General features: G+C 40.5%; 1 protein-coding gene across 5 annotated transcripts in view; it reads left to right on the top strand.

Moving 5' to 3' along the window:
- Positions 1-705: 705 nt before the first annotated feature.
- SRPK2 (SRSF protein kinase 2) overlaps positions 706-27,123 on the top strand; it is a 90,424-nt gene continuing 64,006 nt past the window's right edge. For all 5 annotated transcript variants that reach the window (XR_014226367.1, XR_014226368.1, XM_082280562.1 and 2 more), the window contains exon 1: positions 706-848. Coding sequence is in view for 3 of the 5 variants with exons in the window: in XM_082280562.1 (XP_082136688.1) it covers positions 811-848 (38 nt within the window). In the remaining 2 variants the exon portion in view is untranslated. The remainder of the gene's footprint in view (positions 849-27,123) is intronic.

Genomic DNA, 27,123 nt, shown 5'->3' on the forward strand with positions numbered 1-27,123 from the left:
GATGTGCTGAGTGGGAAGGGGCCCACCGCGATCATCAAGTCCAGCTCCTGGCCGTGCACGGCACCATCCCCAAGAGTCCCACCACGTGCCCAAGAGCATTGTCCAAACGCTTCTTGAACTCTGTCAGGCTGGTGCTGGGACCACTGCCCTGGAGAGCTGTTCCAGTGCCCAACCACCCTCTGGGTGCAGTACCGGGTATTAAAAAAAAAAAAAAAAAAAGAAAAATAAAGGAAAATGAAACACAACTTTTCAATGTATTTGGGGGACATTAGAGGCAGGCCCCTACAACCGAAATCCAGATGTGCCTAACGTTTTCCGCATCTGGTTTCTCACCCGTGTATGAAAGTAGTGATTTAATACCTCGCTCTTTGTGACAAAAATGATTCAAAGAGCCATATTTTTCAGGGCTTTTAATCTGGAGGCTTTCGCGGGTGTGCAGTACCTCTTTGCAAGGTACCCGGGAAGACGATCCGTGTCGGGAATCCTTTGTTTCGGCGTTCTTCCCCTCGGCAGGTCCCCCCGCGTCCCCCCCGCCGGCGGCAGCGGTGGCGCGGCCCCCGCGGTGCCCGCGCGCGCTCGGGCGTGGAGCGGCGCCCCCCGCTCGGTGATGGTTCCGCCCGCCGTGCGCGGTCATGTGCGCGGGCCCGGCCCTCCGAGCGCGGCTGGGCGGCCTCGCACAGCGCCGCGTCCCGGGCCTCCGGCGGACAAAAGGGCGCAGGGAAGCGAGACCTCCGGAAGGCGAGGGCAGGCGGTGTCGGTGGTGAACGTTTTCTGATTTTTCCAGAAATCAAGCAGAAGACTGAGCTGCTGATGTCAGTTAACTCTGAGAAGTCGTCCTCTCCAGAAAGGTACGGCCGCATCCCCGTCCGCATGAACGCGGGGCTTCTCCCTCTGCCTCCGCGGGGCTGCTGGCATTGTCCGCGTGCTGCATGCTGGATCTCGCACCGTGCCCACCCAGCCTCTCCTCCTGGTCGAGCTTTGTGCGTTTTTGCCGAGGGTTCCGGGTCCCACCCTGTCCCCCGGAGCCCGGCGGGCTGCAGCATGCGGATCGCGGCGGGGCGGGCTGGGCTGGCTGGTGCGGACCCCGCGCCCGCGCCTGTCACGCGAGCGGCATCGCAGAGACCCCGCCGTTCTGCCGCGCTCCTGCCGCTTCAGATGGGCAGGAAATAAAACTTGGCGAAGCGTTTCGTGCCCTGTTATGTGGAAAAGGGAGTGTCCTTTGGAAAGTAGCTCAGGAATCGCAAATCCCCCTATTAGTCACATTTTGTAAGATAGATGTGATCCCTGTTCAAGTCTGTGCTAGGAAATGGAGCAGTCGCTGCATGCAGTAATGGTTCATGCCTGCAGGTAAGGACAAAATGACTCAGAAGTGTTCTTAAAGCAATTATTTTATCTGTCCATCAGATTAGTGCTATTTCAAGTAGCTGTTTCATTTTTAAAGAAATACTTAAAGGAACTAAATGTACATTTAAGTCTTCTGACGTGAAATAGCCTCCTAGTGATTATTTTGTTGATTTCAGATAAACCAGCCCTGCTCACTTCTGTTTTGCTTGCAACTGAATTTTAGGGCATTTTTATTTTTGAAACTGCTTCAGTCTAGAGAAACATAATACCATTTCCCCCCCATTATTTACAGTAAACATTTTGGGTGTATGCAAAAGACCCTCTGAATGTTCTGTTTCTCCATTTTAATATTGGACCTGGGCAAAAAAAAAATACTATTAATTTTAAGTCATCAAATTGTGTTAGGCTGAAATGATGGTCTGAAGTTTATTTTATTGAATGGCTCAGCATAGAGAGCCATGATAAGGCACTGAATGCTATCTTAAGGAAACAGGCTAAAAGACATCTTTCAAAATGAACGAGTGCTGTGTGGCATGGGTGGTTTGAAAAATCAAAATGAGCAATTCAATTTGACTTACAAGTGTATTTATGTAAGGTACGTAGAAGTAAACTGCATTGCCTTTCATCAGCTGTAGTTATAACAAAATATCAGCAATGAGAGATACAGAAAATGGTGGGGGGGAATGGGATGTTAAGTCACCTTTCCAAAATGGAGAAATATAAGAAGAGCTTTGAGAGAAATTTTAGTATTTACTTGTTCAAAATGAAGAATGAGGAGAGAAAATGCAAATATTTATCTGGTAACCTTTATCCCACTCTTATGCCTAAAATTTTTAAGTACAAGACTCATAAAATGGTGGTGGTAACAGGGAGGGTGATGGAGTGAAAATAGTAAAGGAAACAGGTGTTAACTCGAATTTTGGAAAGACTTTTGTTGGCATTGCTGTGTGGGAATTTGGTATGTAACACAGACATTTATTTTATCAAAATGAATGTTATGCAGCACCCAACATCTGATCAGTCTGGTTTTGAGCAGAACATGCTCATAGTTGAACTAATGGTAGTCCTAGATGAAGAGGTCCTTTAAAGGCTCATAACACACAATTAGAAAAAGATATATTTGTCTGAGATTCATATGAATGTGATTTATTAAAAAGTAAGGTTTTTTAACAGCATGATGTGTTATCATGCAATAGAGATTAAAATGTGATTGTTGTATATGAACACAGATTTCTTTCGAGGATTTAAATATGTGGTACTGTTCACCTGGAGATTGATTTGACATATCAGCTGCATGGTCAGTTATAAATGAAAACATTGTTATATTTTATAGGAGAGTTTTGTTTTCTGTTTTTTGGGTTTTTTTTTAAATAACCACATTCTTTTCACCTATCTAAAAATAGACTGAATTTTTTTGCAAGCTGTTATGAAACAGTGCTGTCTATCCTATTAGCTGCCAGTTCCTTTCAAGGCTCTTTGAAAATTAATATGTAAGATTTTAAAAAAATAAATAATTATAATACTGGGTGTCTGAACGGCTAAAGTGGCCTAATCTGCTCTGTAGAAAAAATGCGATGTGGGTTTATGCCATACAGACATAAGAATATGCATGTTCTTGAAAAACAGAGAAAGGGAATTAATTCTTGCATATTTATTTATTGCTGCTTTTTGTCCTTGCTCCTAGTGGTTAGAGTTTTTGAGAAGCTCGAGTTCTCCGTGTGGGAATGCTGTGTGGAAGATCTGAAAGAGTCCATGGCTTGTTTCTTGTTTTCCACGCTAGCAGAGGCTGCTAGACAGCACTTGCATAGCCAGAGGGGAGGGGAGAGGAGGTGCTCTGTGCATTTACAGAGACTGATGAGATGGGCATAGAGAAGGAAGGAGAGAGAAGCCCATTACTTGCCTCCTTCTTTGGTTGGTCTTTGTTTTTACAAGGCAGTTTAGTGTTTGTAGGTTTTCCTGCTCATTTGGCAAGTTCAACATGCTGTCACATCTTACTGATGAGAAGAAAGCTGGAATATAATGGATGGTTTGGCTGCTGTGGAGGCTCAGCATTTTAGAAATCCTTCAGTGTTTTCTTAGGATAGTTTGTTATAATTTTAGGAACCTTTTAGAAGACATTAGGAAGAAAGATGAACCTTTTTGTTGAGGAACATATGAGATGTTTAAAGACACTGGCAGCCTTGAAAAGTAAATTAATACAAACCTGAGACATTTTTCATAGATTCCTTCCTTTCCCCTTACCTTCTCCTTAGAAAAACTGAAGTTGCAGAAGTGAGGTGATAAGATTAAGATACCTGTGTTTTGGTGTGCTATGGGATATTTCATTAGCAGACACAATCAGACAGCATCTCTGTGTCCTGAATTTCCGAGTAGTTAATGCTGCCTTTGGCCAAAGTCCTGGTTCCTTGTTGATAAGGTAACCCAGGTAACTGCGGATGCGTGTGTGCACATGGACTGGGCGGTGGATCAGGTAACCCGCTGCAGCTGGTGTTGCTGAATTGATTTGTTTGGTTGTCTGAGCCTTAAGGAGACCATGGATGTTTTCCTGCAGTGTGCTTACAATGTGACACTCACCTGATTTCATTATCTAATAAATAGTAATTGAACTACCACGTACCCTCATATTCTTTGTGTTTTCCTGGAGGCTGCATGAAGGTCCACGTCTTGCAAGTGTCATGAGGAAGCAAGTAGCAGCACCCAGATGGAGGAGAGATTGTCTTTCAGGAGCTCTCCAGGAAAGCCAAAATACTTTCATTTCTGTTGTATGAGTTATGCACTCTTCTCATCTATGTATTCTCATCACAGTATAGTGAACCCTTTGAGTTGCACAGATTTTTTTTTTTTTTTTGGCCTTTTTAGGGGCCATGTGGAAGTCTTGGCACGTTTCTGGTTTTTTTTGAGGAAAGTTAATTCTTTCACCTGGATCACTTGATACTCTAAAGACTTCAAACCTAATGTATGTAGTATTCTTTTTCACATATTAAGACAAAGAACTTGTCATTTCTTTAGCTCTGATTTTGGATTCTAAATCTGTGTCAGCAATGCAGTTTGACCATGGAGCATTTTCTGATAAAGGTTCTTGGCAAGGCTGATCACTCTGAAGTGTTTGACCTGCTCTTTTTCCCTCATTCTGCAAAGGCTGCATATGCATGTTTCTTTGAAATGAGTTTCTGCTTCAGCGTTTTTAAAAGAAGTTCATAGTGGGCACTCATGAACAGTCTTAAAGTAGGTAGCTGGTGTGTATATAATTCAATTTTCATGATTTTGAGGGGTTTTATAAATAACAGTAAAGGGAAGATACTTTCAAATGACAAGTTCGTGTTAATTAATGGGTAGAAGTATTTGGGTTTATGGAACACTGGTGGTTTTGGTTTGGCTTTTTGTTGGGTTTTTTTTTTGGGCCTTGGGCTATATATACCCCCTCTGTCTTTGTAATTTATCTTTGAAGAGCAGATTAATGTATTTCTCACTGCTTTTACGTGGTTTCTTCATCAGGTCATGCCACGGAGGTAGTCAGGGATAAAAGAAAGGAGGAAGAAATCTAAAATAATGAGAAGGAAGAAAAAGGATGGAGACTGAGTACTGTCTGCTTCCTTTTCTAAGAGACCTAATGTTAGTTATAAGAGGAGGCATTGTGAAACAAGTTATGATGTTGAAAGATTGCTTCAGGTTTCGGAACATCAGGGAATTTTTTTTTTTCAGTTTTTGTCTGTGTGTTTCTCTTTTTTAATTTAATTGTGGGTGCACTCCTAAGGCAGAAGTGTAACTTGTAATAAATATAGAAAAAATGTTTAAAAGTAGAACCATCAGCTAACAACATGGGCTATAAGCTGATATTGCTGTGTGTCAGATAAATGGTTTGGAATAATTATTAGATAATAGGGCATTGTAAGATAATGATTCTATTATTTATGTAACTAACGTGGAAAGAAAAAATAGTTGTCAGAATAATGCAACTATTTAATCAGTTCCAGTAACTTTTAAACACATTTTCAAAATACTGTATTTTCTTCAGTTCTCTTCCTGCTTTACTTGTTCTTTTTTATAGGATGAAAGAAGTATTGCACAGCTTCTGTTTCAGGACAGTTCAAACCTATTTTTAGTAGTCATACAACTACAACTTCTGTGTTTTGTTTAATATATGATAGCAGTGAACAGTATATATTTTTCCCCCCAAATTACAAGCTGATTCTATTTGTTGTATTTTATCTCAGAAGTAGAAAGAAAATCATCCTATCTTAGTGTGGGCCCTAAGCTATTTGTCCAGGGAGGCACTTGATTCTACCACCAATTCTGTTGGGTGAGAGTGTACCTGTATAGCTCTCTTACACTAGGTGCTTGATTTTAGATTAGCAGTCCTGGCCCAAAATAAATCATATGTTTTGTGTGGTTTTCCTATTAAAGGTTTCCCAGTCTCACTTGTTTTAGCGTGCAAGGCTTTTAAGTGAAGTATGAAAGGGATGTAGAGGCAAGGAATGTTGCACATGCCATTGTCCTTGTGTAGGAAAAAAATGGAAATAGCCTGTATAGAAGCAGCCACTTGTGGAGCAAGTCTTTCACTTGAGGTGATATTTTTAGGGGACAGTGTACCCTTTTTTGGAGCTGGTAGTGCCTCTATCAGTTTATCAGTTGGCTTTGAAAAGATGGAGAATTTGAAGTGTATTTTGGTTTTCGGGGATAGACTTGATTTATTTCTGTGTCTGTCTGGAATTTCATGCTGTAAGTAAAAAAATTGTATACTTTGATATTTAATAACAAGTGAAATATGCCATTTGTATCCCTATTACTCAGATGGCCTGTGCACTACTTAATTTTTTTCTTTAATTTTTTAAAAAAAATTACTAAGAACTTATCATCATGCAGGTATTTGTGAGGTATTTATTACAGGGAAATTTCTAATATACCTTCTGAAAACTAAAATCTTAGATTTTGTCACTTCCTGTTGGAATGAAAATGGGAGAATTTTGTGAAAGGGAGAGATTGAAAGTTCTGGGGAGTTATATGAGGTTTTCCTGTATGAGAACTTTTCACTGGAAACTAACTTGAGCAATCCAATGCTGGTTTGAATAGAGTTATTTAATGGCTAAAAAAAAAAAAGTACGTCAAAAATTTGAAAACTGACTTGCACAACATACTTTCCAAGGTATTCCAGTTCTATCCCAGGGTAAAATGTCTGGATAAAAGGAATGGAACATTTTAAGCAAAGCCTTTTGTATTACAGATTTACTCTGTTTCATGACTTGAAACTTTTTGCCTAATCACTTTCTTAGTCATACCTTCACTAAAAGGTCCGCTCCAGCCCCATGGTGGATGGTAAAGGAATGTTACTTGATAGATTGCATAAAACAATGTGTACCTATGCCCAGTGTTTGCATTTCTGTTGTTGCTGTAGTGTACATATTCATATTTTATACTTACAAATCAATAATAAAATGTTTAGACTTTCATGTAATTTGGTGAATTTACTGTGTTGTGATACATGTATTTTCATTGATCCGGAATTGATGTAGTTACTGAGGGATGCTAGCAACAGATTAAGCAAATGTATGCAAATTTAAGCATTCCATTTTGGTGCATGTTTTTTGTTACAAGAATATTATCAGGAAATTGTGGCATCTCTCAGCTTTTGACTTGATGAGAATCCTACTATACAGTTTGGAGGACATCTAAACTTTCCAGTGGACTGAAAAATACTTTTTCTGTCCAAAGGATGTTGTGACCAGAAGGTCTTTTACTAGTTCTGTCTTCAGGAATTTACACTTCCTGAACCAGTGTCTGCCTTAGGTGCTTCTGTATTGTCTTCAAAACTCACCTTTACTCTTGGGTAAACCCTGACAAAACCTAAACAGTCACTGTTACCTTAAAAACAGATCTGAAATTTCTCATCTAGGATGACTGCCAAACTCATGCTGATATTTGTGACTAGATGGATAGTAAGCTGCGATTTCCTTTTTCTTCTGCTTCACTCTCTCTTTTTTTATTCTTTAAAGCTTCAGTTTCAAAAGAAATGTGTGCAGCTCCAAGCTCTGCCTATGTTCTTCACCAAGTTTATCTACACAGCTTTCCTTGTCTAGTTATAGCTTTAGGTCAGCCAGGCTGGTTGATTGCTTCTCTTTCCTGATTGGACAGTGTTCAAAACCAGAACCACATCCCATGTAGATGTTCTATTTGTGTGAAGTTTTGACCATTGTGTTTAATAAAGGCACTTTAAATAACCTCTCTGTATTAATAAAAGTGTCCTAATTTTATCTTGATATCTGCTAAATGGCCATAAATTGGTCATACCCTCATTTACTAAAATACCGTATTTTCTTCTCTTGAGAGGGTGTGAAACATTTGTATTTTACTGTTGGGCTGGTTAGTCTTCCAGACCTTTTCCCCCCAAACTTGGAGCAGCCTAATTCCATGGGAAGGAGAATTTCTTGAACCTACTTCTTACTTGGTAAAATGTCATTGGAGTAACATGAAACCTTTTAAGAATTCAGTGCCTTATTTTCATGAAGCAACTTCCTATGCCACAAATCTGCTGGAATGGTCACAGCCTTTCTAAGAAGGCAAGGACTCATCCTTATTTCTGTTGCTCAGTACAACTGTACATGGCAATAGTGTGTATCTTTTCTGGGGGCAAAGAAGGTCATATTATTGCAACAGAAAGCCCTATTAAGCTTCATTTCTGTCCTGTGTTGTCAAAGCTTAACTTGTAATAGTTCTGGCAGAAACTTGGAGAGTTGTTTTTTCATTAATACTACTAGAAAGAGTATTTTTTTCTATTGCAACTGCAATATCAGAACATCCAGCAATGATTTTTTCTTTTTTTGTGGAGATGGAAAGGTGGTTTGAAATTTCTGTGGGTTTCAGTGGACAGCTCTTCTGTTATTCTGTATCCAGCATCAGGACCTACAGATTCTCATTGTTGTCTTCAGCTGCTGCAGCCACTGTCCACAGAAGCATTCAGTTCCTGCTATGCCCACATACCAGCCACGTATTCACCTCTGTTTATTTCATGCCATGAACTAGAATGGAAGATGTTTGGAATTAGCCCTGCTCTTTATGAATCCTTCTATAAAAGGATTACCTTGCCCTTAGCAGACCACGTTTCCTCTGAGTGGTGCTTTGTCATCCCCAGTATGACAGTGTAAAGCCTTTCTGACAGCTCCTGTTGCGTATGTGACAAGAATCAGGAATTTCCACTGCTGCTTGGTGTCTTAGCTATGAGAAGTGCCAGCTTCTGAGAAGACTAATACAGCTTTGGACCAAGACTTCCCTAAGGTATGAAAAAGATCATCAGCCACAGTGATTCTGAAGTACATTTTTATCAATTAAAACCTTTCATTCTGTTGAAAGTAAAGAGTACAGTCTTCATGGACTTAGTTAGAAATCTCACTTGGCTGCTTTCCAGGTAATTAATGTTTCAGAGTATTAGTCTAGAAAGCCACATAAAGCCATCCTCAGAATGCTTGTGTTCCACAACAGAAGTAAAAGAATGAACTTACAAAGAAATTGGTGATCAAGGAAAAACTCTTCTCTTTCTCTCAAGAACTCTTGATATTTGTGAGTGAATTACTGACATGATGAATTAGCTTAGACCCTATTCCTTGGGCATCCCAACTATGGTATGCTGCCAGTGAATGCATGTTTTTTTTGTGCAGACCATTAATATTTAAAAGTGGTAGTGTTCTTTATGGAAATCTCTTCACAGGTTTCTCCAAGGCAATCTTATTAAATATGTTCCTGTAGTTTAATTTATATCTACTTTGTTTCACCTGTATGTTTGCTTTATTTATGTTACTTTTCTGTTAAATGAATCCTGGCTTGAAAAGAAAACATACAGGAAAGAACTGGTCAAGATTCTTTTCAAATGTGTTTAGCACATAGGAATTTCAAGGGCTATTAAAAGAACCAGAAGTCATCCAGTTGAACCAGAACAGTGTCTGAGAATTCCAATACATTTTTTTACTACAATTTAAATACGCCGTGCTTTAAAAAGTGCCTTAGCAAAACTGCATGAAGTGTGTTCCAACAGATGCCAGGACAGCTTAAGCGGTCTGCAACTAAAAGTCTTAAAGACTACCCAAACTCAAATCTAAGGCAGATATAGACACTTCACCTTCAAAGTGTTACTGATAGCTTTGCTAAGAAACTTGCTAGAAGTATGTGTCCTTTTAGCCATGCCAGCTGTTAGAGGTAGCCAAGCATGGAGGGCTCTGTGTCCCAGGGGCAGTATCTCCTGTCGTAGCTAAATAGGTAAGTGCAGGACCGCTGTGTCCCCAGGGCCAGCCAGTGAGGAACGTGTATTCCCCACAGGTGTGTGTGCGTGCACTCACTCACGTACAGAAAATGCACACACAGCTGGCCATGCAGGGCAGCAGAAACTTAAACCAGGGTTTTTATTGGCACCCACATAAATGCACGCACACACACACAGAGCATTGTAGCAAAAACTGCGCGGACAGCCCCGTCCTTTTCCTCCTTTCCAGCTCCTCACAATGGAAGTCCAGTGGAATTTTCGCAGAAACTCACACACAAGCTCTCTGTGCTCCCCCAGCCAGTTCTAAATGGTCTGTGTAGTTTCTGGCCCCTAAACCCATGAACCCCCAGAATTCATGTTCTCACTCCAATTGCTGGCACTTGGACCTTATTTACTTGATAGCCAGTCTGACTTGAAATTGGCTTGAGTTCACACAAACTCAAAATAGAAAGTGCATTCACAAAGAAGACAGGTATAGACAATATAGGATGGACTGTCATGATCAAGGGCAGGGCTTAGTCAGGCAAGTGCCCTGACCAGATGCCCGTTTGCACTGGACCTGCCCCATTTATCTATTTTCCCTTACTTATTTCTCCCTTACCCACTTCTTTACCAGTCTTTCTCCACATCTAATGCCTTCCCCTAAGCATTTCGTAGCGTCCTGCTTATTCTCACAGTACTGTGGTAAGTTTTACACAATCTCAAAATGTTCTTTCTCTACCTACATCCCATAGTAAGTCCCATACCCCTTAAGGCAATAACCTTTAGTTTTCAGGGTGTTTTTTGGGAAGACTTTCTTCTTTGACTCATCATGATAGGTTTCACACTGGGGGAATAAAATCTAATTGACAGTCGTAGGAGTAGCTGATTCACATGCTCCATTTTCACTGTTGGGGTTGTTAGGGTTGACCTGTTGTTTTGCTTCTGATCCTTGCTGGATCTGTTTCTCTATTATGATTAGCTTTTAATCAGATAACCTAACACTGGTCTCCCAGGGTGTCATGGGTTAGCAAGCATAGTCCCGGAAGTGATGTCCTTGCCAAGGGGTGCTTACAGCTTCCTCTGTGACCTGACAGAACCTATCAGCTGGCCAGTTTGAATATGGACAATTCTTTGAGCCACTTAAAGTTGTGACCGCCTCTGTGATCCACATTTAAGAATAGACAAACTCCCCCCAAGTTCTCTCTCGTTTCCAGTGCTGGGACAGGTGGCTGCAGGCCCCGTGTGGGGGCCAGCGGGCCCAGCCCAGGCCCTGCTCGGGCCAGGCCGGGCCAGGCCATGGCCATCCTGGAGCCATGGACCTGTTCCAGCCATGGAACCCCCCCACAGCCCTGCTGTGGGCAGCCGGAGCGGCTCGGCTCCCACCCCCCACCAGTGTGGCCAAGATTCAGCTGAAGTTGCACCGATGTCCGGCAGAGATCAGTGACCAACAGTGATAAGCTTCATTCCAGCTGCAAGGCCTGGGTGAGATTAACCCTTTTAGTGCTGTGAAGAGCTGAAAACCTGAGGGAGGAGAAAGAGGAGATGCTTAAAGCTGAAATTCTGCTGTAAAGCTATGATGTATCAGAGTACCTGTTGTAATTTCATGAAGGCATGGGGGGGTGGAGTGTTCAACATGTACTTGTGAGCAAAAGCACCTGCGCTGAGATAGGCAGATGCTGACGCAGCTGTAATTTAATGAGAAGTTTGAATAGGGAGAGATGGAAGCGATGAGGACTTCTGCTCCAAATGGAAAAGGAGAAAACCTCAATTCCTAGAGATGCTCCCAGAGATAGTCCTGGAGATGAAGATGGGGAGGACCCTTTGCTCCCAGGGAAGGAGAAGGGCCTCTGTTCTTAGAGATGAAATGCTCCCAGAGATGGGTGAAGAGAACTTTTGTTTCTGAATGGCTCAACCTTAAAATTGTACTCCAGTAATTCAAGAGTGGACCCTCGAAAGCAGTTGTGGGTAAAGCTGCAAGTCGTGGGGAGAGACTCACATGCGAGCAGAGAACCAACCTGGGCGGCTGTCTCATTGTGATAATGTTTTCATAGCATGGGCAAGAGAGACTCCTCTTCCTAAATGGACTGAACAAGGTTATTATGGAAGTGGTAAACAGACTGAACATCTCAAGGGTTGTCTTTTTACATTGTCACTGGGAGAAAGGGGGGGGGGAGGAGAAGTGTTCTGAAGGTGTGGTATGATTTTTTTTTTTCTTCTTCTTTTAGGTCTGTTAATAAGCTTCTTTATATTCTTTCAAGGTTGGTGCCTGCTTTGCGTTTCTCCTAATTCTTATCTCACAGAAGGTAAACAGTAATGAGTATTTTGGACCAAACCACTACACAGGGGTTTAGTAGGACCTGTCAAAACTGGATCTAGGTCTGTTTGGATTTTTGGCCGTATAGTGTGAGCATGCAAAAGATTGAAATTAGCTGAGGATATGAAATGCACAGATGTTTTGCTACTACTTCTCAGTCTCCTGGAAGTTTGCTATTACAGAGTTTTGTCTACTATGTAACTCCTATTCAGTTTTTAGACCTATGTTTCTGAAAAGGAAGAGTGATGTATATTCTTACCATGTGTAGATACATACTCTGTGCTTCGAACTTATGCTGCTGAGTGTGTCGGGCTTATACATCTTGTGAAGGCAAAGCTCAGGCATTACCAAAAGCAAGTAGTGAATGCTACTGACTCTGCTGAACTGGTATCTGTGCTTGTTACAAAATCCATTTGAGGTAGCGCAGCACAGCTGTGGGAACCCAGAGTGTGGAGAATATTTCTCTGCCTGTTTTGAGGGGTTTCACACCCCTGAATAACACAGCTTTTGACCTCTGTCTGTGGAAAAAACTGCCTACTATTAGAGAAGAACTAGAAATGACACTAGTGTAAATTAGGTGATAGACTACTATTGTAAGATTGTCACAGGGTGAAAAATTTAGAGGTTTTGGGTTTGTTAATGTAATAAATAGATAAAAGCAAAACCCATCAAAATGGAGGATTGTTGTTGTTCTCCAAACCTTCTTCTTCTACTACTCCATATTCTGCAGTAAAAGTAGTTTGGGATGATTGGACAAAGAATTCTGCAGTTCCTGGCTGTGTTACTAAATAATTGGTAGAAAAGTAAAAATAATGTACATTTTTAGTAACCGTTGGTTGATTTACCTTTAAAAAGGCCGTGTAATCTTGATAATTAGGCTTTCTCCTGCATTCTCTGCTTTGTGCTGTGTCTGGATCACACTAGTGACTCTTTTTCTCTGATAAGACTTAATAAACAGCTATCAAGGAGCAGCGAAGGCTGAGAGTCCCGTTTGTCTCTGGAACTCCTAGTAAGGACTTTAAAGATCTCTCCCACCAGGAGAGGCATAATTACGGCACGATCAGTGTCACACAGGGATGCATAATAATAGTTCTAATATAATAATAATAACAGCTCTGGAGCATAAACGGTCTCACATTCTACTTCTCTGTGTTCTAGTCCAGAAAAGGGATGTCTTGATAATAGCGGTCAAAAAGCGCCAGTTTAAAAAAGGCAAGAAGAATCATATTACTCCCATTCTAAACAAGGCTGTGTCTCCAAGGTAGACTGGAAGACCAGTTGTTAATCTGAGCCGCAGGCATTGAGATACTGCTCAATTCCTCTGCAAGGTAGCTGAGCAGACAAAAGACACAGAGCCACAATGTGTGTTAGTCAATATCTGGCTATCTGACATTGGTATTTGGAAAACCTGGCATGTATTATTTCTACTCTCAGAGCCCAGGAGAGAGCTAATGCTTGAGTCTTTGCCAAGTTGTTCTTCTCAGGAAGAGAAATAGATTATATTATTTGAAGGTTGTGAGTTTGTGTGTGTGTGTGTGCAGTGCTGTTTATTTACACAAAACATGTAAACACAGCTCATTTGCTTGAGCAGAGTAGAAACAAAGTGCAACAAGCAGCTATTCTGCTGATGTTTTCAAGTCTGCCTGTCTAGCAAGTACTGTACTTAAAGAAATCCCTTAAAATTCAGAAAACAACACCCAAAAAACCCCACGCAACTCTCTCCTGAAATCACAGGCACAGCATTTTTTTGCTGGGGTTTTTTTTTCTGCTTTTTCAGCTGTTGTGTAAAAGACCTAATGTTCCTTTTTTACTGAGACTGAAAGGAGGGTATTCAGCCCAACTCTCAGCCTTGATTGCAGCCAAATACTGAATGCTTAGAGAGTAGCTCAATCTTAGACATAAAATTTGTAGGACAAAAATGCTGTACCTAAAGTATAACTTTAAAAAATGTCTTTATGTGCACTGTAATACCTTTATTAACTTTCTGGGCACTGCAGTTTGTTCTCAGGTCATGCTGTATGGCATCTGAAGACTCCTGCCCTTCACTGCAAATAGTTCTTGCCAGATCTTTTCCCATGGACAGGTGTGAGCTGGTTTAAGATCTGTTTTTCAAGGCTTCTGCCAGGTTTCTACTGGATTTCTTTGGGACAAGAGTGTTTAGATTAAGTCCATCCTGGGTTTTGGTTGTAGGTTTTTTCCCCCCTTCTAAATGATTGCTTTTCTTCTCTAGAAGGCTTCACTAGGTTTTCATCTGGTGCTTCATCACCCTGCTCCATTGGTCTAAACCTGTATGAGTCAGCTAGAGCTGAAGAAAACCTATCTTCCTTAAGTCCTGAAAGCTTCTGAGACTAACAGCTTCTTGGTTCTGTAAACTACTTCTAAGACCTTGTTGTTTTGTTCACAACTAGTAGTTCATGTGTGTACAGTTGCCTGCAAAAAGTAATCTGAGACTGAATTGCAGTGGAGTTCTACATGGAAATAATACAGTGGGAGATTTGTCCTAGAGCTTTCCCTTTACCTCCCACTCCAGTCTTCATTCTTCTTGTCACCCTTTTGCTGAGTTACCATCTGGTCACAGTCCTCTGTCATCAGTTTGTTTCATTACCTCATACCTTCGATTTTGTGTTAGTTATTTGAACATTTATTTTAAAGTATTGATGCATTGAAAGAGATGTGGAATATATGAAGTGAAAGTCAGAGACATGAAAATACTTCAGTTCTGTGTATATGTATAAAGTTTGGTAACTCAGTTATCAGCTTGTAATGGCCAGAGTTCACAAGAGACATAGTAGAATGTGTTGTGATATAGCAAAAAAGTGGTCGAAGTATATACTCCGTCACAACTCTGCCATTCAGCCAGTTCTCAGTCTACCTCACTGTCCCTTCATCTAACCCACACTTCCTGAGCTTTCCTATTAGGATGTTACGGGATTCAGTGTCAAAAGCCTTGTGGAAGTCAAGGTAGACAACATCCACTGCTCTGTCCTTATCAACCCAAGCCGGGCATGCCATCCTAGGATGGTATCGTATTGGTCACACTTGATTTCCTCTTGGTGAATCCGTGTTGTTTCCTCCTGATAACCTTCTTTTCCTTTCCATGCTTAGAGATGCTTTAGATACTGGTACACAAGGATTTACTTGTAAAATACATAGCACTGCATTTTTGTTAGGATAGGCACATTATAATAATTAGTGGGCTACAGCTATTTTTATTGAAATGTAAACCTTGGTGATTTATATTGTGCGTACTGCCATATGTAAATGAATTCTTATGAGTAGTTTAATTGATTGGAGGAGGAATGTATTATCATAGAATCTTAGAAAATGCGGAGTTGGAAGGGACACATCAGGATCATCGAGCCCAGGTCCTGGACTTGCACAGGACACTCCAAGAGTTGCACCATGTGCCTGAGAATATTGGTCCAAGACTTCTTGAACACTTGTCGGGCTTGCTGCTGTAACCACTTCCCTGGGGAGCCTGTTGCACTGCCTGTCCACCCTCTGGGTGAAGAACCTTTTCCTGTTAGCCAGTCTAAACCTCCCCTGACAAAACTTGAGGCCATTCCATTTAGTCCTGTCACTGGTCACAAGAGTGAAGAGATGGGTACCTCCCCCTCTGTTTCCCCTCATGAGGGTGTTGAAGACTGAGTTCTCCCCTCAGTCTCCTTCAGACTGAACAAACCAAGTGACCTCAGCCTCTCCTCATGTGGCTTTCCCTCCAGACCCTTCACTATCCTCATGGCCCTTCTTTGGAGGTGTTCAAGGCCAGGCTGGACAGGGTGCAGAGCAACCCCACCCAGTCAAAGGTGGCTCTGCCCGTGGCAGGGGAGTTGAACTGGATGAGCTTCAGTGTCCCTTCCAACCCAAACAATTCTGTGATTCTATGATTCTGTGAAGTGCAGCAGATATAAGGCATTACAGGCAGCTACTATTTATTTACACAGTATTTTATAGGTGGAATTGGTTAAGAGCATAGTTAACCTTTTGTCCCAAAGCCATGAGCGTGATACATCTAATTTTATCTTTTGTTCCCAAGTAATTTAATTCTTTTTTAATCAAGTCCTCCAGAGCTGAAAATCAGAGTTTTGTAATTTAAATTACAAGAGAAGACTGGGAGTTTTCAAGTTTCTTTCTAATTATATTTTGGCACGTTTGTTGCTGCTGTTAGCATTCAATCCCATAATTCCATAGCAATGCAAAAGTCTGCTTTTAATTAGAATTTTATTTCATGGAATGTAGCAGAAATTGTTAAAACTTTGGTGAAATTCAGACTGGTTTTAAATTGCTGTTTTGTAGTGGTGTGGGTGATGTCAGCAAAGTGTCAGTGGAGGTGATTTGTTGGGAGTGAATCACTAACTGGATAGGAAGATGTAAAGTTGAGAGTTTATAAGTCATCTTATTTTGTATGTTGATTTTACTTCAAAATGCCAATTACTAGGAACCATGAAATGCACTATTTATTTTACAAAAGGAAAAAAAATGAAATGTAAGGAAGAGTAATGTCTCATGGAATGATAAGATGCTTTTGGTTGGGAGGGACCTTCAAGACCATCTAGTTCCAACTCCTCTGTCATGGGCAGGGACACCTTCCACTTGAGACCAGGTTTCTCAAAGCTCCATCCAGCCTGGCCTTGAGCACTTCCAGGGATAGGGCAGCCAGAGCTTCTCTGGGCAACCTGTTCAGTGCTTCAGCACATTCACAGTAAAGAATTAACTTTGGAATCTATATCTGCCCTCTTTCAGTTTGAAGCTATTCGTCCTGCCACTACATGTTCTTGAAAAAAGTCCCTCTTCAGCTTTCCTGTAGCTCCCTTTAGGTACTGAAAGGTGCTCTAAGGTGTTGCCAGAGGCCTTCTCTTCTCCAGGCTGAACAACAACTCTCTCAGGTTGTCTTCATAGCAGAGGGGCTCTTCCAGCCCTCTGATCATCCTGGACTCCTTCCAGCAAATCCATATCCTTCTTATTTTGGGGGCCCCAGATCTGGATGCAGTACTCCAGGTAGGAGTACAGTAGTGGAGTAGAGGGGGAGAATCACCTCGACTTGCTGGCTGTGCTGCTTTGGATGCAGCCCAGGACACAATAGGCTTTCTGAGCTGCAGGCACACATTGCTGAATTGTGTCAAGTTTCTCATTCACCAGCACCCCCAAATCCTTCTCTTCTTCTCACTCTGTTCTCCACCCAGCCTATGTTTGTGTTTCAGATTGCCTTGAGATTTGCTTCACTGAGCTTGCACTCAGCTGTGTTGAACTTCTTGAGGTTCTCACAGACCCACTTCTCAAACCTGTTAAGGTCCCTCTGGATCCCTTCCCTCCAGCATGACAACACCACACAGCTTGGTGTTGTTGCAAACGTGCCGAGGGTGCACTCGATCCCTGTCACTGGCAAAGGTGTGAAACAGCACCGGCCCCAGACTGACCCCTGAGGAACCCCAGCCCTCACTGCTCTCCTCTTGGACATCGAGCTGTTGGTCACAACTCTTGAGTGCATCCAGCCAGCCAGTTCCTTATCCACAAGTGATCTGTTTGTCAAACTCATGTCCCTCAAGTTTAAAGACAAGGATATTGTGTGGGACAGTGTCAAATGCTTTGCATGAGTCATCATGCTGTTGCAATATTTATTTGATTTGGCAGTGTAGTTTTCTTAGTTTTATGAGCTTCCTTCTAGTTAAATTTGGCAAATATGTCTAGATATTACTAATTACTGTTCCACTGTTGCCGATTTGATAGTGTAATTTTTCCAAAATCTGTTGAATATACTGTGTTTTGCATAGGTCATATTGTGTGCTTTTTTTTTTTTTTTAAGTTTTAGTCAACTGCAAGTGGTTGTATCTGCATACTTCAGGGCAATCCAGGCTCTTGTTGAGCTGGACTCCATAAACATAATTAAGATGATGATGATGGTGTTGTGGTGTAATTAGGTTCATTAACAGTATAAACACGAAGGGAGTGTCTTATTCGCAGGAGATGCTAGCATGTCTTCAATTGTATGACTGTGATTTGTCTATTTAGAACTTTTCTTTCAAGTGATTTGATTTTTCTTAAGGACTGGGATTCTTAGTATGAAAGATGCATATATATGTTTCTTCCAAACAAGTATGGAGAGACATAGTATGTGTATTGTCTGAAGAGAAGGATTTTTTTCTCCCAGTTTTCGTTTTTTCAGAAGGAATGGTATTTCAGTTTGGAGAAACTGTTTGAAATGTAAGTACAAAGGCACATGTAAATGAAATATATCTTTTAAATTTTGTTATGTGTTTAACTTAGTTTAGTATCTCTTGCTTTTTTTTAAACAAAATTTAAAAATTCACCTGATCTTCTCTTGTGCTTGTTTTAAGTCAGTCCTAACACCTCAGCATTGTTTAGGTGACTCTTTATCTTGTTCCCACTCTTGTTACACTTGCAGTTTGCAAACATTAAAGCATTAGCTAAAAGAAACAGATACTGACTGAGGGTGGCCAAACCCTGGTTTCTATGAGCAGCATTAATTTATGCCCACATTGATTGAAAGTACCTGTGTCTATATAATACTCTTGTTTCTAGCTTACTTTTACCAGGCTGATGATTAGAACATCCTTGCCTGAGGGAAGCTTGATCTATCTCCCTCCAGGACTCATCAATGACTGTATTTATTTGGATAGTCCTTAGGGTTTTAAGCAGAGCACCAAAAGTCATTACTGTCCCTCAGGATCTGATTGTGCTGTGGCTGAAATGATGCCAGCCTGTGACAGTCAAAGCAAAAGTCTTGTGTTTGGTTATCAAATGCTGTTGTATTCGTACTGCCTTAACTTGTAAGCTATTTTGATCATTCTTGTGGCCATTTTTATTGTCATTTTATTTCTCCATGTTGTGTTATGCAGTTACACATCAGCGAGGAACTAAGGCATGGTTGTGGCGATCCTTTACTGGGTTTAACATACTTTGATTTACCTTTTGATGAAGCTGTGCTTTCTTGGATTTTTTGGTGTTACAGCAGGAAACAGCAGTTGTTCTGAAGCTTTTGGCAGGTGCTCTGTGTGTGTGCACACCCAACCCAAGCTGACCTTGCGAGTGTGAGGATTGCTTAGTTAATGCTGCTGCCTTTCTTGCATCTATGTAGGCTTGTTAGGGAACCAGTATCTGGTAGTACTGGGATTAATGATTAATGAATTATGGGTATAGTATTAGTTCCCTCTTCTGTTTACTTTCCTTCAGGAAGGCTGATTTCTGGAACAGAAACAAGTACCTAGAGAGCTGGTGATATCTTACATTGTCCCAGCTGTCTTTGAGGTGGATAGCTGCTGGATTTCCAGTTGGCAAATCCTGTAACAGGATTTTGGTGCTGGTGACATGACAGACTTACCCAGATTCCGTATGCTTCCCACCGAACTACAAGGGATAAATAAATAACTTTTGTGTGTGGGTCTGTGAGAAGGGCTCACTGCAGCCTAAGTATTTTGCAGCCCAAATGAGCGGTGCAGCTTTCCTCACTAGCACCAGCCTTCATGAAGTCCCCTTTGCCCCCACAAGTTTTCCACCACAATGAGCTGAGTTAGTTTGCTGGGGCATCAGGTAAGTGCCAGAGCCTGAATGCTGGATGGGAGCATAACATTTGTGTTTAGGTTTTAAAGCTTCACCTAGGATTCTTTTATTACTGTTCTAAGTCAGCCTTAGTGCTTCACCCTTATTTTGTGGATTTTTTTATTGCAGTCCTTGCCGTTGTAACTGCAGTTGGCAAACATTAAACCATTAGTGAAAAGAAAATGTTGCAATTGAAATTTCAGGATTTAACAGAAATTCTGGCATAAAAGAGTATGATGATCTAGATGAAAGCTCATTTAGTATTAAGTAAGAATATGGAATGTCTTCCAGCATATTGAATAATCAGATGCCTAATAAAGTTCGTGCATGGTTCCACATAACTGAGTTATTTAGTAATCAATCCTTCAATGTCTACCTGGTAAGTAGGCAGACATTTCTTTCATCTTAATGATTAGATAGTGCGATCTTCACCTTAGCATACTGCGTGGGTATTTTGGGTTCAAGGTACATTAAAATGAAACAGCAGGAAGAAAAACTACGAAATGTTCTTGGGTATATGGTTCCCACTCAGGAATTGCTAAGTCAGCCACTACTTGAAGGCTGATGTAGAAGAAGAGCTGACCTACAAAACACAGGTGCATTTGGTCTTGTAGAGCCTTATCACACAATTCCTTCCAGTATGGGGGGATGAAAGTTAAGACTTTCATGGGTGTTTTTTTCTGGATCCTGATCCTCTTATAGGAGCATCATGAGTGTGACATTTTATCACTGCTCTCCAGAAGTGTCTAGGATAGCTGGCTATCTTTGCATTTTGATGGTTTCCGTTTTTACCACTTCTTTTCAGCATTAATTGATCCAGCATCTTCTAATTCACAGATCAACAGCAACAATTAATCTGTGTGGTATAAGGCATTTAATGTCTTGTCTCAGCAGTTCTTACTGGCAGCAGTGGAACTGTTGGACTTTTAAGGCATTCTGTTTCTGTTTGTTAAAGTTTGACAATGTAGTCATAGATGTTTAAAAAAGAAATGTGTAACAGTTTGACCTGCAAAGATTACATGTCCAGCACGTGTGATGCCTCACCTCTGTATTTCTAAAAAGGAAAATATTGCTAAAGGCAGGCATTGGCAGTCCTGTTAGAATTCCTGTGAAGTAATGATGTGTTTGTTCACAGTGTAACATCCTCCTGAATGTATCATGCATAGCAACAAGTAGTTATTTGTGCAATGAGAAAAGGTGTTCTCATCTGTAATCAATATTACAGCTTTTTTTGACCAGTCTTTGAATGAGAAATGTTTCTAAATATTAACCCTGGTTCAACAGTAACACTTTTAAGAAAAGTTTTCTGAATTGTGAAAGAAAATCCCACCAAAATACCCTAGAGAATTACCTTTCGTGTTTTTGCTCATTTCAGTGATCTGGGTACATCAGCCAGAAGCTGGAGATCTAAAAGCTGTCAAAGACCCATTTGAAACATGAAAGTAGCTGTTATAGACAGTAATAATGGCTTCAAGTTCACTGTCTGCAAAATGTTATGATTTTGTTGCAGGAAAAGTGTTAAAGCTTTAAAGTTAGAATAGTACATAGCTAGATCATGCTAGTATGAAAGGACATTTGATCTAAGGTTTAGTAACCCCAGGAGATGGGGCTGCCTTGTTGATAGCTCTTTATGGAGGTAGAATAAGAATATTTGCCAGTCACTGAGCTTTTGACAAGGTGACTTAGGGTGATGGCATTTGCTCTCTCTGAAGCAGTTTAAAAGGAGGGATCTTCAAATACCAGTGACTAAAAATATTGCACGATTCAGTTTCATTCTGAGAAGAAAGACAACACCTGGCTAAGGAACCCTGTTAATATAGTAAAATGTAAGAGCTTTCTACCTCTAGTAAGTGTTTTGGCTCAAATACATATAATACCTATCATTATAAAATATTCATTCATGTATATACTCTCAACATTGTTGAAATCATTGTTCATCTGCTCAAAAATGCTGTGTTTCTTTATCGTAGTTTACAATACAGAATGTTGAATTAGTCAGGTCAGTAAGACTTGGTTAAGATGATGCTGAAGTCTGCATAGAATGCTAAAGATTTTCAATACAAGGCTATACTGTACAGATCAAGAGTATGAGAAGATTTGTGTATGTGTATTTATTTCAGTATCATTGGCAGGAGAAATGTTGGGGTGAATCACCCAGCTCACCTGAGTTTTGTTCTTGAGTCTGTAATGAACTATGTGTATTTACCCTTTAAGCCATTTGTACTCTATGTGTTACTGCATAGTTCTTAAGGTTCTGTGTAAAATTTCAGAGAAGATATTTCATACAGAAAAAACACAACAAGGCTGCTGTTTCACAGTTGGCTTAAGCCCACATTTAAAGTCTTGCCTTAGTCCCAGTGCTTGCTTCTTCTGTTTAGTGCTGGCACTGATGCTTTTTATGTAATCAGTTGGATGAAGGTTTGTTGAGCCTGAAAATCGCCACAGAGGATGGAAGCAGGTTTTTGTCCAGGTTAGGGAGCTATGGGGCATAGTGGTGTGAACACAAACACAGGCAGAGGAAGTGCCTGGAATTAAGCAGAAGTCCTTTTCACTGGAAGAATTGAGTTGGATGCAAGTGAATTGTGCAGATTGTAAAGTGGTAATTCTAATAAATACCACTAAGAAGATACACTGAATAACAGCAAATCCAAGACCTCATTACCATTGAAATAACTTATCCATCCTCTGTACAGTGTTGTCCACATCAGGTTATCCCTGCATTTGCACTTACTTTGTAAATTGCCCATTATGTTTCAGCTTGTTAGAACAGTTTCCAAAAGACATGAATAAAGGAGTACTAGAGCTGCTGCAGAGGGCAGAGCTGTATGCCCCTGGCTGTGAGAGAGAGGAGCAAACTGCCTCTTTCACAGCAACACTGAGTTCAGGTTGACCTCATATGTGTGACTGAGCCACAGATCCACGCTCAGCCCCAGGAAAGGAAAAGGGGAGATTAGTTCCTGCCATCAGAAATGGGAAGGAAGGGAAGGTGTTGATTCCGTCTTCTGGTGGTGGTTATTCTGTGCCCTATCTTGCTTCAGCTATGTCATTTGCAGCTCTTCTGTTCACTGCGTTTAACCTGTAAGACAGAAAAGTTAGCCAGTTGGGTTTTGTTTTGGGGACTTTTTGGTGGATTTAGCAGGAGAGGAGGCAGGTAAGAAAAATTAAAGTAGGGAGTTTGACTTCCTGCACTTGTAGTGTTAGTACTAGTCATGCTGATACGGTCTGGATAGTAAAATTGAGGGATTACTGAAAAATTGCAGAAAAATGCTACAAGAGGGAAATAATGTGCCTAAGTGTGAGAAATGTGAAATGAAGCTCATGGGGGAAAAACCTTTTACATCTACGGATGGGATCTAGTGCAATTATTATCAGTGCTTGAGGAATGCTGGGTCTGCAGAAGTCACAGCTCAGTGCTGTGAAAGGACTGTAAAGACTGTCAGGAAAGGAAGGAGTGAATAAGCACTGTCTCGTGCCTTTAATATGGTTTTCATCTCAGAAAGAATAAAATGATTGAGAGAAATTACATGGAAAATACAAAATGGTGAATGAAATGAAAAAAGTAAATAAAAAATATTTTTCCTTTGTTTCTTCCAACAGAGGAAGCTTGCATACAGTTTCTGAACAAACAAAAAGGAAATTATTCTTCAGATATGGGCAGTTAAGTGTGTAGAAGTTCTTGCCACAGGATGTTAAAATTTTATCAGTTCAAGGAGCAACCGAACAAGTTTTTAGAAAAATACTTCACTGAAGACTGATAAATACAAAGATTTTGTCTGTGGGCCACAGTGGCACATTGTTACAGACTGGGCCAGTGTTTGGCTGTTGTTTGATCATTCCTGTATTCTTCCCAACATGTCCACTTTCAGCCACTGCAAGGAGTAGGATAATGGACAAGGTAGATGCAACTTTGATGTGACTCAGTGTAACTGTTCTTCTGCTAGCAGAACTCAAAGTAGCTACATGGATTGTCAAGATAAGTTTTGTTTTGGAGAAGATTAGTTATAATGTGTAAATGGCTCAAGTAAATCGAGACTTTTTCTTACTGAGCATTAATGGACCACACTTGACACTGATAATTTTTGAACTCTTCAGGTAAGAAAAATGTTTTTTGAAGATAAAAATATGCAACTGTTGGTTACTATACCTCTACAGGTAGAATAACAGTTGTGCTGTTTTATATTAAATTTTAGAAGATGGGTTAAGTCACATATGCAAAGTGATTGATATACTCAGTACTTAAAGTATGGAGTGTTGTAAATTCATGCTACGTTTTTGAAGACCTTGCTCAGTGTAGATCCCTGAATAAAGTCTTATATCTGTAGATAAGAAAAAGTTAATATGTGTGGGTTTGAAAGTGATCAGTAGTATATAGTAAAAATCACAAACTTCGTGGTTTTTTTCTAGAAAATATTTCTGTATTAGTCCTTTGTTGTGAAGACTGTTTTGAAATGGTGAGCAGTAAGTTGTTGAAGCCATTTCAGGTGCTATGCTAAAGGCCATAACTGTTCTCTCTCTAATGATTATTCACTTGGACATGCCATGTACAGAATAAGGAAGAAATAAACTTGTACCTTATCTTTGAAATGTATACAGAAGTTGTGAAGGTGTTCTGAAATGTTCCCCTCCTACTCTCAGAAATGTTTTTGATACTCATCCAGGTCTTTACATTTTTTAAATAAAATTTCTAGTCTGGTATATTCTCTGTTTTGCATGAGTCAGATGCGCATTAGTAGTTCCCACTGTTTTAATTAAAGTGGCAGAGTTGTTGAATCCTTATCAGTGCAGACTGAGGTGGAGAGGACAAAACAGAATAAAACCTCACATCTCGATTCTTATGTTAATCATCTCTAAAGTCATAATCACATAATTCTTGTAACCACCTGCAGAATCTTCAAACATAGATGGTAGTTTTATGTTGAAGGTAAGAACAAGCAAGAAAAATATTTAAATTCCAAAAGGAAAATATACAGGTTTTCAAGCTTCTTGCAAAAGGAACTTGCAAAAGGAGGGTATGTAATCCTACATCTTACTGTGTTCTGAGTTGTTCTTTTTCAAGGGGGCATGTGTTTTTTAAGTAAAAAACGGTTGAGTGGATGCAACATAGTTTTTGATGACAATAACAATGTAACTACAGTATGTGTGAGATATATGCAGGGTCATGGGATTCACACAAAGCTGGACAAACTCTTCCAGTACTTGCCTGGTTTTGAGGCTGCTTTAGATATGCGTGGTATACATTTTATATGTATTTTATAGAAATAGAAGAGCTGGGAGTACATACAGAATTAATGAAGAAGTCATGACAGTGTTTTGGAGCTCTCTTTAAGAGAACCAAAGCCAGAATTTTTCTGTTGTGAGAAGAGTACTAATTCTTGGAAAATTTCTGTTCTGTTGTCTTTCTATTTGTGTCATTTACTGAATTAACCTCGGGCCTTAATGGCTTTAGGTTGCAATCCTGATTTTAAGTTGGCTTAAAAATTTATATAAACTTTAAAAATTTAGAAGTTCTCTTCTAGTTTTAATTTTTTTTTTTTTGCTTCTGTTACAGTTGAGAAATTTCAAGCTACCCTATAGCCTGTTCATACAGATGAATGGAGTCCATTTTAAATCTAAGTAGATTCAATTATTGCTTTCCTGTTTTCATAACTGGTGTACAAATTCCATTCTCTGATTCTTGCATATGGTAGCTGACATCTCATTCATCTTGTCACTTATGTGTGTTTCAGATGTCTGTTTTGATTTCCCAGTTTAGTTTCAGTCTTTCACAGAAATGTGACTACAGTCTTGCAAGTAACTTCAGTCTCTGTTTGCCATAGTACTGCCATACAGTTTTTAATTGCACCCCCACACTAATTTATTTACTGTAAGCTACAAGCCACTACAAGTGATGCAGTGTTTGTCCAGAGTTTTAGCAATGCTTTAAAATGCTAAAAATCACCTTTGTATAAAAATACGTTACACCACTGCTTTTTTGTAGTAATAGGAAAAGGCATTATTATAAGCTTACTTACAAGTAAACTTGTGAAGTTTTTTATAGATGTTAACAGTGCCTTATCAACTGCTGAGTTCCCTTTCACCACTGTGTACGTGTAGCACATGCTGCCTGAATATTACACCCACTTGTCTATATTTTTTAAATTTTTTTTTAATCTGAATGACAGTTCATGGGCAGTGCTGAAGAGTAAGATTGTACTCAGCCAGACCCATTTGCAGTTTTGAAGGCAAGTGGCGTACTCTGGATTTGGGTACTGTGTAAGCAGTGTGACTCTGGACTGCAGTTTCTTCCTTGTGCAAAAAGGGAGAAAAAAAATCCTCATAGAAACACAGTTAATTTGTTCTGTTTTGCTAGACTCTTTCTCACAAAATTCAAGGTTGTCTTTAGCCTGTTTTTTTACAAAGACTGTTCTACAGTTTTGCTACAAAGAACCTCCTTTCTTAATCAGCCCATTGACTGTCAGGCACTTCCAGTGATGCTCAGTTTTATTTAAAAAGAACTCCTTTGTTTTTGGAAAGAGTGTAATATTTTGGCAAGTGACTTAAACTCCAGGCTTTGTTTTGATATAAGTGTACATTCAGTAATTGCAATGGAAATGCAATGATCCTGTTTCTTATGAGAACATTTTTTTAATCTTAAGTATAAGATGAGAGTCTGAATTGGATGCCTTCATGTTATATTTCTCGACTACAGCAATTTCTCTCCCCTCATACCATAATTTAAGAGGGCAAAGAATCCATTATATAAGCAGTAAGTCCTTCAGAAGCACTCAGCTTTTTATATTCAAAGGTGGCATCTCAGTTTTTCTGCTAAAGCTCCCTGGTTGTGCCGATAAGGCTGCCATTATCTGTAGGTGTCTAACCTTACTGTGTGGGTAGAAGTGTAATGACAGGACTTCATGGGGACTGCAGAGAGCCGTGAGCCGAGCATCCCCTACTGTGCCTTCAGTGCCTTTGGAGTGCTCCCCAGGCAGGCTGTGCCTGGGGTACCTGTGCCTGGAGCTGCCTGTGCTCTTCAGTGTGTACCTGCTCAGGCACTTCTCACACTTACCGTGCTCTTCCCAAACTCCTGGGACTCGGCGCCAGCGAGGAGTGTGGAGATCTCACCCCGCGGAAAGCCGGTGGATGTGCTGGGCAGCAGGACATGGAGCTGAGCCCGAGGGCCTGGCAGCCAGCCTGCTGGAGAGGTCATCCTGTAGTGAACACAGAGGTGTTGTTCTGGAGCAGCTGACACTGAGGAAGTGCTGAAAGGCACCTGCTGGAGAAATGAAGGCAAATCTGTGAGCCTTTATCTGAAGATTTCCGCATTGTCTGTGTGCAGAAGAATCATTGTTGCAACTACACATAACTGCTCCGTCCATCATCCGGACGGATACAGGCAAGAGTGTTTTTCTGAAATAACTTTGCAATGCAAACTGTTAAAATTACAGAATACCTTATGCTTTTATTACATGAAATTACGTGGAAAAAGTGAACATATCTTTGGGCTTAGAGCTTCTTCCTTAGCTCTAACAAGAACCAGCTTACTATCAGTCTGGTTGAATAACCCTGAGCCTGAATACTAGCCTGCTTATCATTCCCAGTATCAAGAACTGTTTATTAAAAGATTTTTGCTGTTCTTACCTTTAGGCTTTTACAGTTTTAACACCACCATGATGCACTTGCAGGTGAAGGCTGAGTCCTA

Source organism: Coloeus monedula, assembly GCF_965178545.1.
Source record: "Coloeus monedula genome assembly, chromosome: 4".
NCBI classification, from domain to species: Eukaryota; Metazoa; Chordata; class Aves; order Passeriformes; family Corvidae; genus Coloeus; species Coloeus monedula.